Raw genomic sequence first — 15,699 nt, 5'->3', positions numbered from 1 at the left:
TTCTTGAGAGGATTAAGTGACATTGTTGTGTGCTGTTGAGTCCAGCAGGTTTTCAGAGCAAAGTAATCGCACGGAGGAAATTGCACATCCTTCTCCCACAGAGCAGCTGGTGGATTTAAACCTCAGACCTATTGAATAACATAAGATGTGAAACTCTGAGACAGCATCAAGTTCACTGTAAGGACTATGTCAGTTTCTGCTATTGTAATATGGTGTTTAAGGGGCTTTTATAGGCTTCTGGAAGGCTTTCTGATCCCATTTTACATATAATAAAATTGAGGCAGGTAAAGCCAAGGTCAGTAGCCAAGGTCAGGAGCTGGGATTTGAACTCAAGTCCTGCTGAACCCCATGCCCAGTTGCTAAACTATTAGCCTCCCCAGCATCATCAGCCTCCGCAGTTATATGTGAGACAAATTACCGTGTTCCCCTCCAACTCTATTCCTCAGGGACAGGTTCAGAGAGGGCAAGTAATTGATTCCGAGACACCCAGCTATACTCCCAGCAGCTTCTACCTGATAGACTTGGGACTTGGAGTAATCTTCTGGGCATCTCTGCTGGAGGTTGGAGGGTAGAGGATCTTCAAGGATCCTAGGGTGCATCTCCAGTAGTCCACTCACCCCATCTGGGAGCTGCTTAAAATAAAAAAGCCCCATTATATTCTTTGCCTGTGGGGAGAATGCAGGCAACCTGGAAATGCCTGCACTGAGTGTCTTTTCCAATGGTTGCCTGATTCTCAACGTGCTGCACAGTACACACGCACAATCATATTCACACACAGCAAACACACAGATGCACACACACGCAGACCATACAAGGTCACAGACGTGGTCATGTACACACGACACACTGAGATACACAGGCCCCACATTCCTAGAGTATGACTCATTGGCTACCACAGATATTCAGGCACACGTAACCTCCTCCACACATACACACACTCCCTCAAAGGCACACATGAGTTAATGCCTTCAAGCCACACACAATGCTCGCAGGCACCCACGCCCCCTGCTTCAGATATCCACGTGACGCCCATTAGTCATCAGAACTGCTCATCCACGGACACAAACACCCCTCAAGACACATGTGACTACCCTGGCACCCCCATTAACATGGGTGTCCTCAGCTCGCCCCCCCCCCCGACACACACATGCCTGGAAATGTCTGTGTCCTCACTCCATGCACACTCAGACTCCACAGAGACACAAGGACTGTCCCCATCCATTAATACAAAGAGCTGCAGTACCTTCATACATGTAACACCCCATTACCTCCCTTAGACACTCACATACAGAGTCCAGATCTGTGGATGAGGCATCCCCTGTTCAGAAGGCCAGACCTTCTTGGGGGCTGCTGCCACCCTTGTCCTGCCAACAATCTTCAAGGATCTGTTACAGGTGCGAGGCTTCCCAGGAAGGAGACAGAGATCGATTCCTCACTGCCCCTGGCCCCCCTTCAAGCCCCAGCTCTCTTGCCCAGTCCTTCTGTCATCCACCCACATGGCCATGGACCAGAAAAGGAAACCTTTTTGAGCGCTAAATTACATACCGGATACGTTATAGTTTAATGCGTTCAATCCCAGCACGGTGAAGGAAGACAACTGAGAGAAAGGAGTTGTCTAAACTCACACAGTAGATATGAACTATGTCTGTCTGATCCCAAGCAGGGTTTTCTGCCATTTCCATGGGACACAGAGACTGGCCCAGCTGGGTACTGGAAAAGCGGCAGATAAGACCAGGCTACATATGGTGGGTGCTGAAGAGCCAGGCTTTCTCTTCCCATCTCACCCATACCTAGCCTCCCATTCAAACCTGGGGCTTGGGAAATCTCAGAGGAGCTACTGGCCCCTCAGGGAGGAGGGAAGGAGCCTGAGCCGAGCTGACGGGCAGGCGGGCCCCAGGTGAAGTGGAGCACGGGCTGAGGCTGCCACCTGCTGGACAAACTAGGCCAAGCATGGACGAGACACATGGTGCAGGGGAGCCCTGGGTACCACAAGGGGTACCACAAGCTCCTTACCTGGGGAAAAAAGCTGCTGCTCTCAAACGTCCTTCCCAGCCTGAGGGCCTTCCCAGCGGCCTCTCAGGGCCAGTGCACCTAAATCTTTGATCTCATCCATGCTTTCAGCAGCCCGATATCCCAGCAGGGGGCTGTGCAGCACGTGTGAGCAGGGACAAGGCTCTGAACCCCTGCCTGAGCTTAGTACAGGGTGAAAAAGGTCTGTTATGTACAGAATACTCACCTTGGCCCCGTGCACCCACTACTGCAATCCTCCATCCTATAGAGGGGTCCCCAACCCTCAGGGAACTCAAGTCCTCACGCAGTCACAGGGGAGGCACAGTGGGGTCAGGATTGAGAATTTTATTGTCTATTTCAGAAGTCTTCATTGAACACTCACAGCTCTTCCAGTCTTCATTCCCCTTTCCCAATAACCTGTCACCAGGCAAGAACAAAGACAATGGATTCCCAGGGTGGTAGCAGGAAAGGTGGATGGGGAAAGCAAGGGTCTCAACAAAGGAGGAGGCGTGAACACTCTGCCAAGGATTCCCAGTACACAGATGGGAAAACTGAGGCCAGAGGCCTGGAACAAGGGAGTGGCAGGACTGGAAAGAGAACCAAAGGCCACGGTGGTTTGTCCTCTGCAGTGGCAGCCTGCTGTCAAAGCTTGCCCATCCTGGATGCATACCCTCAAGTGTGTCAAATAGACTGAGGGAATGGGAAGCGTCTAGAACAGGGCCAGCCACAAGTGCATACAAGGTTCGTTTCTGGGGGCATCTGAGAAGAAGGGTCTAAGGGAGGCTTTGGATACAAAGTGTCCCTGTGTGACTTTGGGAGAAAGTTTCTGCCCCCCCGCCCCGAGCCTTCTCTCATGGTCAATGAGTTGGAACGGCTTAGTTTTCTCATATGTAAAGGGACCAGGTTCTACCTTCCTTCTAGAGTGATCGCTGACATACAACAGTTGGCATGAGACGGGCTGAACTTGACAGTGGGGAAGTCTGTGTCCAGGAGGCTGTGTCTTCACACACACTCCCACCCTCAACCAGATGTCAGGGTTCAGGATGCTTCCTTATTTTATACCCCCATGACCGGCAGAAGGAGTACAGGGTGTTCCTGTGGTCAGTCTGGCTCAGCACCCAAAGGAAAGTGTCATGTCAGGGAAAATGGGAAAGGGGATGTGGGACTGGGGGGAGGAGAGGAAGGCAGGAGGAGGGGAGGGGGCCCAGCAAACTTGGCAGTCACTGCAACACAGAGTCCTCCTGCCAGGAGAGGCAGATTCGAAGACATCTCTGTGGCCAGAGCCTCCCTCCTCCAGGTAAGCCCAGCCCTGCCCAGGCGAGAATACAGGGCCGTCCTGTCCCTGCACAGCCTTCCTGAAATTGGGCTCTAGGAAAGCCTGCCTCCTGCAGGAGAGAGAGCGACCCTACCTCCTGGGAGACCTGGGGTCTGGAGGGAGGGAGGCTTTGGGGCTGCAAGGACTGACCCTGGGAAATGACGATAAGAGGAGAGGTGGAAGGCTGGAAGGGGGCAACTTCCAACTCCATCTTCTTCCACCCAGCTCCTTCCCAGGACAGACATGGGGTTCAGGACCCAGAACACCCTTGGACTTACCCTACTGCTGCTCCTGCTGCCACTGCCACTCAGGGGCCAGACCAGCATGAGCTGCTATGGGATCCCGGGGATGCCGGGTCTGCCAGGGGCTCCAGGGAAGGACGGGCATGATGGGCTCCAAGGGCCCAAGGGGGAGCCAGGTAAGTCTGCTGCCCTGTGGGGAAGGGAGGAGTGCTGGAATTTCTAGGGGGAGGGCAGCCACTAGATGGCAGGAAATGCCACCCCTCCCACCACATCTGCTCCCAGGGCTGAGCCTGAGCCCCTCTCCTGATAGCCATGGTGACTTTGGGCCCCATTCACCTTTTTGGTCCTCAGTGTCCCCAACTGAAAATATTTATGATCGTCAAGTCAATTTTGACACATAGTGACCCCTTAGGATAGAGTAAACCTGTCCCACAGGATTCCCAAGCCTGTGAATCTTTACAGAGCCGGCGGTCACAGCCTTCTCCCGTGGAACAGGGGGCAGGTGCAAACCACCATGCTTTCTGTTAGCACCTGAATTTCTTAATCACTAAGCCACCAGAGCTTCTCATCTGATAAAAGAATAAAAGTGCCTGCCCCAGAAGTCGCAGTGTTTTCCCCATGAGGTGATGTATGTGAAAGTCTTAAGTTTTAAAGCGCTCTCTATTAATTTACCACATGGAGTTCTTCCACAACTTGCCTGCCACAAAGACATCCAAAGGGGATAGACCATGCGCAGACTGCTTGGGTTGGAGGCTAACTTCACCATCCCCCAGCTATGCACGAGTGTCTGCACAAGTTAATTAACCTGGCACTGCCTCAGTTTCTTCATCTGTAAAATGGGGAGATAGTACAACCTGCTTCACAGGGGTGTTCAGAGGCTTAAGGCAGTTTAAATCTAAAACATGCATTTAATATAAGCACCAGGCAGGGCTCTTGTAAGTTACAAGCTATTGTCATTATTGTTATATCTATTGCCATTATTGTTGTACCTATCACAACATCAGACTGCTGGACTCATCTCTTGGTGCAGAATTCCAGAGATTTGGAGGAATGGGGAGTGAGACTCAGGGCTGTAGCCATGGAATCTAATGGCAGAGATTCACAGGCACACCTAGGGCTGAGAGTATGAATGGGTGGCTGTGAAGTGTGAACATGGAGTTCTAGAGCTGGCATGGAAGAGGCTGGGGCATGGCCCGGGGACAGCTGATCGGGAGATGGTAGAAGCAGAGGGGAGAGAAGCCAGTAGAGAATTACATAAGAAATTTCCCCATCATTATCTTTCCTCCCTGAGGTGAAGGAGAATGTTAGCAATGTGAGCTCCCCTCCCACCGGATGATTCTGTGTTCTAGACCCTGTAGGTCCAGCTGCCTCTGGGCAGCTCCTTGACCAAGTGGCTGTGGTAACTGCATGCCCAGGTCTGTGTGTCCAGCACTCCTGCAAAGGCTCCGTACTGCTACCTGACAGGAGAGAGGAACGTCTCCATGACGCAAATGAGAACATAGCACCAAAACTTCTTTGAAGATGGAAGGTTTGCTTCCCTTTTACACGTCAAACCTAGGGTTCTGAGATGCTGATCAATATGCTTAAAGCCACACAGCAGAATCCTTTCAGATACTGCTCAACCGGAAAGCTCTTAACCCTACTCTCCACTGCCTCTCAGGCCACCTTCCCTGGTGCTAAGCAAGACACAAGCAGAAATCTCACAGTGGGATTCATGAAGATGTTTGGAAGAATGTGGCCCAGGCAGTAATCCTAACGGAGCCCATAGTGTGAACACTGGCTTCCAGGTGTCTGCACCCTGTGCAGGGCTTCCGCTTTGGGGCATTGTCTCCTCTCCCTCCCGGAGCAGCTCAGGCATCAGTTATGTCACTGTGATTTCAACTTAGCAAACAGACTCCTGGGCCAAGACCACGTAACCTGAAGCCAGGGCCTTCTGGGTCTTGGTCCCACATTCCTAAGCCTCTGAGCCTCTGGCCCTGACCACAGAGATGTGAGGAGCTAAAAGGGTAAGAAGCCCCCTAGGATCGTACAGAGGTCGGCACGGACAGCGCTCTAAAGGCTCAGGGCAAGAAGAACTCAGCCAGAGGTAGTAGAAGGAGGTAATCAGGGAGGACTTCCTGGAAGAGAGAGACATCTTCAGATCATAAAAAATGGAATCCTTGAGTGGTGCAGAGTTTAGTGTTCAGTTATTAGCCAAAAAGTCGACAATTGAAGTCCACCAAGAGGTACAACGGAAGTAAGACCTGGCGATCTACTTCTGAAAAATCTGCCATTGAAAACTATGTGGAGCACCATTCCACCCTGAGTCTATGAGGTCACCCAAGTCAGAATTGACCCAACAGCAGTGGTTTGCGAGCAAGACAAGAGATTAATTTCTACAGATGTTTGGGTGGTCATGGCTGTATAGCAAGTTTCAAGACTTAATCCAAGTCTTGAACTGTACTTTGTTCTGGCTGTGTGGCCCTGGGCATATCTCTGGCCTTGGTTTCCTCTTCTGCAACATGGGGTTGCTGAATGAGGGCAGCTCAGGGCTGAGGGGGGCTGAGTTGGCTGGGGGCAGGGCAGCCAACACTTGGGTCCAGCCAGTGGATGCCCTGTTTAAGTGACAGCCTCGTGTGGCCTGATCTCAGGAATGGATACAAAGGGGGGGGGGGGGACTCTGAAGTTTCCAAAATGTTATAGGACCTCTTCACGAAACAGAATACAAAATTATAAATACACTTGATTATGGTGGTGATTACAAATTTGACAAAATTAACCTAGAATCACACACACACACACACACGCAAAAAAGATCAGTGAATTGAGTCAATGTCAAGTTCCTAATTCTTATACTGACCTTTGGTTACATAAATGCACCACGGTGGAAAGCTATGTGAAGGGTATGTACATGTTATTTTTCCATACATTTTGTTCAACTTCTTTGCTTCTAAGAATTTAAAAAATAATGAATAGTTGAAACAACATTCTAAATACAAAATTAAAATTAGGCAAAGGGCATTAGCAGGGCCGAATCAGCAAAGGGGTCTGAAGTGAAAGAAGCTTCATGAACTTCCCAGAAAATCTAAATAATGTTTGTGTCAAGATGGACAACAGGGCAATTTTTACATTTTTTAAAAAATTTTATTATTTTTGTGTGCATATACCGTCAAATCAGATCTGACTGGTACAGGAGGAGATTGTCCCTCCTTCCCCGGCAAAGCATCTGGTGGATTCGAACTGTTTGCCTCTGGGATTGTAGTTGCAGCTCCTTGCCACTAGGCCACCAGAGCTCCCCTCAATTTTTACATTTTGTTAGGGATAGAATCTAAATTTTTAAAAAACAAAAGAATCACATGGGCCTGCCAATTAGAAGGTACATGCAGGCCCCATGTCAGTCACAAATAGTCCTCTGCCGTCACTGATGCCACAGGACCTGCCCTCTCACCCCATGGTTATAGAAATTGCAAGCAAAAGCCAGGGATACCTTAACCGAGGCCAGAGCGTGAGTACACGGAGAGGCAGGCTTTGAATGTGGATTTCCCTCCACTCTGACAGTCTGACTCCCTGCACAGTGCTCCCAGATCGATATGCCATCTGGAGAAAGGACTTTCAGAGACCAAACACTGTTAGTGTCCCCTGAGGACATCCCCAGAGCCCTTGTACCTGTTTCTGGCCCCATCACTTCCTTCCTTCCTGTTCTCTTCCCAGGAATCCCAGCTATCCCTGGTACACAAGGACCCAAGGGCCAGAAAGGAGAACCTGGCACACCTGGTCATCCTGGGAAAAATGGTCCCATAGGGGCCTCTGGGATTCCAGGGATCCCAGGCATCCCAGGCCCCCCTGGAGAGCCAGGCGAGGAGGGTCGATACAAGCAGAAGCACCAGTCTGTGTTCACAGTGACAAGGCAGACAATCCAGTACCCAACACCCAACAACCTGGTCAAGTTCAACACAGTCATCACCAACCCGCAGGGTCACTACAACACGAGCTCTGGCAAGTTCACCTGCAAAGTCCCCGGCCTCTACTACTTCGTCTATCACACATCGCAGACGTCCAACCTGTGCGTGCTTTTGTACCATAGTGGCGTCAGGGTGACCACCTTCTGTGAGCACATGGCCAACACCAATCAGGTCAGCTCAGGCGGTGTGCTGCTGCGGCTGCAGGTGAACGACGAGGTGTGGCTGGCTGTCAACGACTACAACGGCATGGTGGGCACCGAGGGCTCAGACAGCGTCTTCTCCGGCTTCCTGCTCTTTCCCGACTAGGTGGGCGGCCCCACCTCCCACACCTTCCCAGCATGGACCAGCCAGATTGGGCGGCCCAGCCCTGGCCAGGCTCACCTGAGGGACCAGGAAGCCTTCCCTGACTGCCCCACCCCCTGCATCTCTTCCTTCCTTGGATTGCCTCTACGAACCATTGTTTGTCCCATTCCTTTGATACCTTAACCAAAACTTTTTGGTGTTGTCTCTTTTTTTTCCTCCCTCCCAAGTCTTGACAGAGGTAGGGAATTGTCTAAATAAATAATTGAATGTGTGGTGGGCATGACTCAGCTTCCTCTGTCCCCCTTGGAATGGGTGACCTCCTCTTCAACTCTACACTAATCACAGCTGCCCCTGGGCCCTAGTCTCAGACAGAGATGTCACCGGTGCTGACTGAAGCCTGGCTAATGGTAAAAAAAGTATTCGGCACCATCTGGTCTGATGGGAGAGATGCCCAAGTGTGGTCAGGACCCACAAGATGTCCCCAGGAGGCCATCTCTTGTCACTTACTTTGGTGAGAGGCACTGCTGTCATGACATGACAGGTATCTGTGCAAACGGGCAAATGACTGTGTTATTTATTCCCCATGTTGAATATGGGGAGCACTTTGGTGTAGTTAACATGCTCACTGCTACTAAAAGGTTGGTGGTTCAAACCTTCATCACAGCACTTTGGAAGTAAGGTCTGGCAACCTCCTCCAGAAAATCAGCCATTGAAAACCCCACAAAGTAGATGTAAATGAGGTAATTAAGAGTCAAAATGGCCTCTATAGGCAGAGGCCTGGTTTGTCCCAGGGGAAGGGGGGTGATCAGTAGAGCATCTTGAGGCAGCAACGAATTTGTGCTGAGTAGATGGGGTGGGTGAAGAAGTGGGTGAATGAATGGGTGAGTGCATGCACAGAACGTGCGTGAGTGACTGAAAATTGTAACAGCTAACACTTATTGAACATTCACCATGCAGCAGGCATTACGTGCTGTGTCTTACAGATGCTAACTCTTTTAGAATTTGCAGTCAGCCCTGAGATGAATGTGAGGGAAAGAGTGGAAACATCTCCCCAGAAACCTCGCTGCCACTGGGAGGCCCAGGAAGGCCGCCAAGTTTGACCATGAGCGTCCTGACGTTGGCACGGCTGTCATGTTCCTTGTGGAAGGACTGGGGAGGCTGCCATTCATTGTTGCCTTGGTGTCACTGCAGCGTGGGCACCAGGAAGAACTGACAGCTCGAATGCAAAAAGATGAAAAGTGTAACTTTTCTATGCAGATGTCAGAATCCAGAGAGGCTTGTTGAGGCGCAGAGAGAAGTCAGCTGGGGATCTCAGCAAGGGTGAGAGCTGGGGTAGAAATGCAAAGTCTCTGCAGAGAGGTCAAACTGGGTTCCCTGAGGTCCATGAAACTCACAAAGGCTCTGGCTGACTAAAAGTGGGCTTCAATGTGGTGGTCACAAGAGGTACAGCTGAGTCCCACCACTTCCATCTCTGTCACACTTCTGTCTCTGAACAGGGTTATTGCCCACCTCCATGCCGTTGCCCTTGATGTCCCTGTATCCTGAAGCTCACCCTCTGACCCATCCATACAAATCCTCCATCCACCTGGCTCATACCCTCTCAATGGTCAGGACTCAGTTCAAAATCACTGCCTCCAAGAAGCCTTCCCTGATTCCACCTTTGTGCTCCCACAAGACCCTGGGATACAAACGCATGACACTTTGGAGCCCAGGTCACCAAATCTGATGGTACGATGAAGTCATTTATAACCAGTTCTAAAAAGACAGATAACTGGAGCCTAGACTGTCTTTCTAGAAGTTTGGGGAAAATAAGACTTCAATGAGTAAGGAGTAGGGTTTTGCCAGGTCAATGTGATGCATAAGGTCCACTTCCTGCTTTCTTCCTCACCTTCAGGTCTCTCTTTCCCACTACTGTGGGCATCTTTGAGGGTGAGTTCCCCTCTAACACGGGTCTGTATGTCCCACCTGTCAGGTGCCTGGTCCCTGATAGGTGGGAGCCACAGACGGTATACAATGGGGAGGAGGGACTGTCCACGAGGCCTCTGTTCACTCTCTCCCTCCATCAACCACTTAGCAGTCTGCGCGGCAATGCCGCGAGTGATACATCTTTTCTTCTCATTTCTCCTTTGTTTACAAAATCAATACACCGTTTATGTAGGCCACAGTGTCAGATCAGAAACCTGTGCTTTGGAAGCGACAATTTTTGTGCTGTTTTTATTTTCCATAATTGTTTCCTTGTTGTTCTCCCTGAGCCAGGAGAGAAAGGCCTTTGAACACGCCAGTGTGTCCTCTGGGCTGGGGGGAGCTGGGAGCTTTTTGAAGGTATTTTGAAGGCAGAGACAGCCCCTTGGGGTCCAGAAGGGATGGAGGTGAGGTAGAAGCAGCCAAAAAATCTCCCAAACTGCAAGGGATTGCTTTCTGACCACAGGGAGTTGAGGGTATGCGGGCTGTTTTCTTTTCCACTCCTTCCTAATACCAACTTCTGTCTATCACGGATGCAAGTCAGCGATTTTATGTATACAGATTTCAACTAGCTCCTCCTCAGGGGTCCAAACCCACAGACTCCTCAGCTTCTGATCCCTTAGTCCTGTCCTCCCCAAAACTCAGGCTGGCTCCTTGGTTCCCAAGAATCTTCTTATCTTCTTTTGATGCAAATAATAGAGTTCCCAGGTGCACAATGGGTGCTTACTGAGGGCTGGGCATGAAGCTAAACCCTGGATGTGCAAGGTTATCTCCCTGGATGCTCCCCAGAATCCCAGCAGCTGGGTGCTCCTGCCTCTGACTTCCATATTGGGAAACCAAGGTATAAACATGCCTGATGCTACATAAATAGACAGCTCTAGCACTCAAACTCAATCAAGGCTCATTCTGAAGCCCATGGTCTTAGCCCATCTCTGCTGCCTCCAGAAGTCTCAGATGGCACAAACAGTTAAGCACTGGACAATTAGACAACAGATTGATAGTTCAAACCCAACTAGAGATATTTTGGTAATCTGCTTCCAGAAGGTTATAACATTTAAAAAGGTTCCAGCCTTGAACCCCTTATGGAGCAGTTCTATCTGCACACGCAAGGTCTCCGTGAGCTGGAATCGACTCACCAGCGAAGGACAACCACTGATTCCTGTTCTTTGTCTCACTCTGCTTCTCCCCCAAGTTCAAGATGATCTGTATTCATCATCTGAACCACCAAGAAATCAGAGGCGAGGCCAAGCAGATTCTCAAACTTAAAATCTCCTATCTCCCTCTCCCTGCTTGGAACCCACGTCTTGCCTTCTTCAATGGGTCCCTTTGAGTCTGCCCTTTGTCTGGGCTGTGAAACCATTTGGTTTCAGTCAACTGGTCTTCTCCTTCCCTACACTAATTCATTTCCATCAATTAGCAATCACAGGCTCATTGATTTTCTGTGTCCAAATTTGGATATCCTGATGACGGCAACTATCCTTGAGAGGGTGACCGTTACAGGAGGCTGACGTCCTGGTACTGGGAGGCCAGGAGCCCAAATCGTCCCTGACAGTGACCCAGGTGGTAACTTCTTACCTGAGACTTTTCTCACAGTAGCAATGAGCTCATGTGTCATAGGATGGCCCATACCAGCCTCCTCCAGTAGAAAAGAAGCCTCGTGGGGACAGGGACCACAGCTTTTCTGCCCAGGACCTAGAGTCTCCCCATATATACTTGTTGAAAGATGATTTTTACCTCTCTGGGCCTCAGTTTCCCCATGTGTAACATTATGGGCCTGGGTCCCCAAGCCTGTCTTCAGCCCTGGCTTGATAAAATTCCAGAATCAACAAGCAACGGGCCTCGGCCTGGGATTTGTTATTGTCATCAGCTTCAAGCCCTGCTGGACACAGAGGATGGGGTATAAATAAATAATGATCCCATTTAAAATTCATTATTAGATTCTTTTCTGAGAACAGGGCAATAGGAGCGCAGAATGAAAAAGAAGCAGAAGAGACAAGTGCAGAAAAGGGAAGCCTGCAGTGGACTGATATTAACAATTAACGTGTGCACAGAGCTCTACAGCCTGACCCGTGCTTTCCCCTCCATGGTCCCAGCTGAGCCTCCCAGTGTCCCATGAGACCTATGGAGCAGATGTGGTGATGGCCCCATTATGCAGAGGTGAAAACTGAACCCTCATGGCCTCCCTTGGCTGAAAAGGTTCAGGTGGTAAGTGGCAGAGACAGAACTCATACCAGAGTCTCTGCACAGCCAGTGCTCAGGCCCCAGGCCAGTGTGTTAGCCTTCCATGGCGTGACAACTCTGTTCCCCACCGAAAACCACAGGTCACAGGGCCTCAGTCGGGGAGCTGCCCGCTGTGGACATCCCCAGGACAGCCCATTCTCCCCACAGCTGCTGAACCAGCGAAACAAAGCAACCCGGCCACCCAGCCCACTTACAATAATCCCGTCTGGATTGCAGAAACAGGACCTGAAACTGCCTGAGGGCTGTAAGAGGGGTGAGAGAGGGGTGGGTGAGAGAGGGGTGATGGGCAAGGGGCAGGCAAGGGAAGGCCCTTGCTCCTGCCTCTAGGAAATGGAACTTCCGCTTGGGACTGAGAGTAACCAGTGAGTCCCCGGCCTTGCTGCTGCCCAGCCCTGCAGAATCACAGGACACTGGGTCCCCAGGTAAGGATGGGCTCAGTGCTTGGGGACTGGCAGATCCAATATGGCAAAGGGGAAGAGTGGTTGGTTCTCCAGGTGGTCACCCGAGTGTTCCTAGCAGTGGGGATTGCTGGGCCTAACCCCAGATTTACAGGTCAGATTCTTTGCCAGTGGAAGGGGGGAAGTCCGCTGCCACCCAGGACACAGGTGACTGGGGGTAATGGGAACGGTAGGGCCCAAGGGGCTTTAGGGTTGCAGAGATTTGCGTTGAGTCCTGCTTCTTCCTCTTATGTGCTAGTGATTCTGAGCAAATCACCTAATCTCTCTGATGTTGTTGTTGTTAGGTGTCGTCGAGTCATAGCGACCCTATGAACGAACAGCCTGAGCACTGTTCGAACAGAGTTTCCGGAGGCAAGCCATTTCGGAAGTGGATGCCGTTCCTGCTTCCAGGCCCCCCAGAATAAGACCCTTTTCTGGGACCACTGTGTGATTAAGCTCAGCACTGCCAGCACCTTATCTGGTGGCTCAAACATGTCCGCAAACCTGAGGCAGAGGTGAAATTAGAACCCAGGGCGCCCTCTGCCCAGCCCCAGACTCCCCAAAGCCTTGCTGCCCTCACTTCCTCACCGTCTTCTGAGAGTTCTCAACTTGACTCTTTCAAGGAAAGAATGTGATTTGCAGGTGGAACTGTGATTCATTCGTAGTACTGTGCGAACTCCGTGATGTTTACAAAGGTGGGCACAGGAACAGGCACTAGAATGGCTCCTTTTTGTAAGACCTAAATAATTTTCAATCCTTCTGGCAGCCCTGTCAGTTCAAAATGTGCATTGAAGAGGCTCAGAAAGGTTAAGGTGTTTGCCCGCAGGTCATGCAGTGAGGCAACAGCAGAGGGAAAGTTCAAGGTCAAGAGGGATGGGGAATGTCTGGGCTGGAACCAACAGAGGGGGAAAGTCAGGAGCACAACTGAAGGTGACCATGGGTTGACTGAGGGATGAAGGTGATCAGATCAGATAAGTCTGAAGACCTCCCCAACTCTGAGACTCAGGAGACCCTTGAAATGTGCTAGAACCCAGCTCTTCCCATGCTCACCCCACCCAACTCTAGCTTCCCCAAGAAGTCCAAGTCTCATCAGTGGTCAGACCCAGCACCCCTGAGTTACCTCCTCCTTTTTATTTTACCAACCGTCTTCCCTCCTGTTCAGAATTTAGAGTCGTAGTGGTGATGGTGATAATGCTGGAACAGCTAGTATTCATCAAGCATTCTAACAGTCTATGTTCTTTTGCAAGCCCTAAGTCATTAGCTCTTACACCAAACCTATGAGGTAGAATCAGCATTGCTCTCATTTTATAATTGGAAATATTGAGACCAGACAAATTACTTGCTCAAAGTACTGGTCACACCCACTTTTGCTACTTTCCTTCCCCCACTTGGAGCCCAGTATCTGGCATAAACAGGGAAGTTGGGACATGTTTCATAAACTGGTGAGGACAGAACTGAGGCTGATGTTCAGAGCATACAACTCAAGGATCAGCAAGTTTTGAGGGCCACTGGAAACCTTTTATGTGGTAAATTATGGAATTGGTATGACTTTGGGGAGCTGCATTTCTAAAACAAAAGTCAAGCCTCCTTGGTGGTTCAAATCCATCAGCAGCTCTGGGGGGAAAAGTGTGCCATCTACCTACCTTCACTCCTCCACCACTACCCCATACGATTTACAGCCTTGGAAATCCAATGGAGGGTCAAGTGTGAGTCAATTCTGACTCGGTGGCAATGTATTTGCAATGACTTTGGGTAAGCTGCTTTCTAATTTTTGAGCCTTATTTTTTTCACCTGTAAGATGGGAAAATGAACACAGCCCACTTCCTCAAGGTGCTGAGAAGGTCTGACAGCAGCAGCAAGTTCAACAAGAGCTCAGAGCTTCGTGATTCTCTCCCACCTGTTGGCCTCATCTTAGCCCCAGGTTCATGCAAGGACCACAGTTTTCTCCCATTATAATAGAGAACAGCTTAGGAGAGGGAATTGGTGAGGAGGTAAGAGAGGGAATATGGGTAATAATAAGTAGGCTGTTTGGGTAGGTAGTAAGTTGTCTGTTTTGTTTTGTTTTTTTAATTGTGATTTTGACAAAAGTTTACAGAAAAGTTGGATTTCCTCTCATTCATTGTTGCATAATTTCCTCCCTCCCCACATCCCCCCGTCGACTTTGCCATGTACCTCTTATTCTGGACTGTTGTCATACAAATAATGCCTAATCATGTATTCTCTTTAAACACTTCTTTCCTTCATCTGTTCCAATGCAGTGTTCATTATCCCCTCTTTTCTTGGTTTCCCACCAGTAAGTTAGTTGTCTGTTATTGAAACAGTGCGAGCCACGAATGGAAGAGCTTTTCCCAGAGATGTTATTGAGGACAGTTGAAGGGGATAAATGTCTGTCTTGAGAATCAGTACAATAGGAGGTGGGCCAAACAGGGCTGGCCAGCTATAATCCACAGGCTTCTTCTTAGTTCTTGGACTAGGAAGGAACAGCGTCACTTTACCATCCAAAACTGGGCAAATGACCTTTTCAATGGAAAAATAACAATTTTTAACATGCAGGGTTCAGATCTATAATAGAGCTTCTGTGAGTCATATCTGATGTGACAGCACCTAACAGCAACAACAACACAAAGAGTTGCTCTAAGGATGCGAAGTGGTCCCCAAAGGAGTCACATAGCCGTCCTGAATTCAGAAGTCCCCATGAATGAAGACACAATGAAGAAAATCCTAATCTTATACGCATGGCTTTCAAGATCCTACATCAGCCCCTGCCCAAAAGAACTCCCATCATTTTGACTCCTCCCTACCTTCTGGCCACACCAGCCTTCCTGCTGATCCTGAATTTCCAAGCTCTGTCCTCCTGCTGGACCTTTTCTCTTGCTATCTCTTCTTCCTAAAACAGTCTTGTCCCAACTTTTTCTGTTTTTCAGATCTCAGCCTAAACATCACTTCCCCAGAGAACTGCATCTTCTCCAGGAACTTCCTCCTCACCTCAGCCCACTTATTCTCCCTCCCAGCAGCCTCTCACTTCTTTCAGGGCACCAATCACAGTCTCTGCCTGTATGTTTGTTGATTTGTTTGCTGTCCGCCATCCCCCTAGACTGTCAGGGAGCATCACTGAGTCCCCAGCACCTGGAGCAGGGTCTGGTACATAGGAGACACTTAGTGAACATATGGATGAGTGATAGGTGTCACCATGGTGATAACCCTCCGCATCTTCTCCTATTGCAGGAGGCAATTGAGACGGTGCAGTC

The 15,699-nt window shown here is 49.8% G+C and overlaps 1 protein-coding gene across 1 annotated transcript; it reads left to right on the top strand.

Annotated features, from left to right (window-relative positions):
* The first annotated feature begins 3,568 nt into the window (after positions 1-3,568).
* On the top strand, positions 3,569-7,814 carry C1QC (complement component 1, q subcomponent, C chain). Its single transcript, XM_006883666.1, has 2 exons — positions 3,569-3,743; positions 7,258-7,814. Exons 1-2 carry the CDS (start codon positions 3,569-3,571, stop codon positions 7,812-7,814), a joined length of 732 nt encoding a protein of 243 aa, XP_006883728.1.
* Positions 7,815-15,699: the final 7,885 nt, after the last annotated feature.

Source organism: Elephantulus edwardii, unplaced genomic scaffold (assembly GCF_000299155.1).
Source record: "Elephantulus edwardii isolate Elephantulus edwardi_28Jun2011 unplaced genomic scaffold, EleEdw1.0 scaffold00028, whole genome shotgun sequence".
Taxonomy (NCBI): Eukaryota; Metazoa; Chordata; class Mammalia; order Macroscelidea; family Macroscelididae; genus Elephantulus; species Elephantulus edwardii.
The sequence above is the reverse complement of the archived record's forward strand: the minus strand, read 5'-3'. Positions and strand labels throughout refer to the sequence as shown.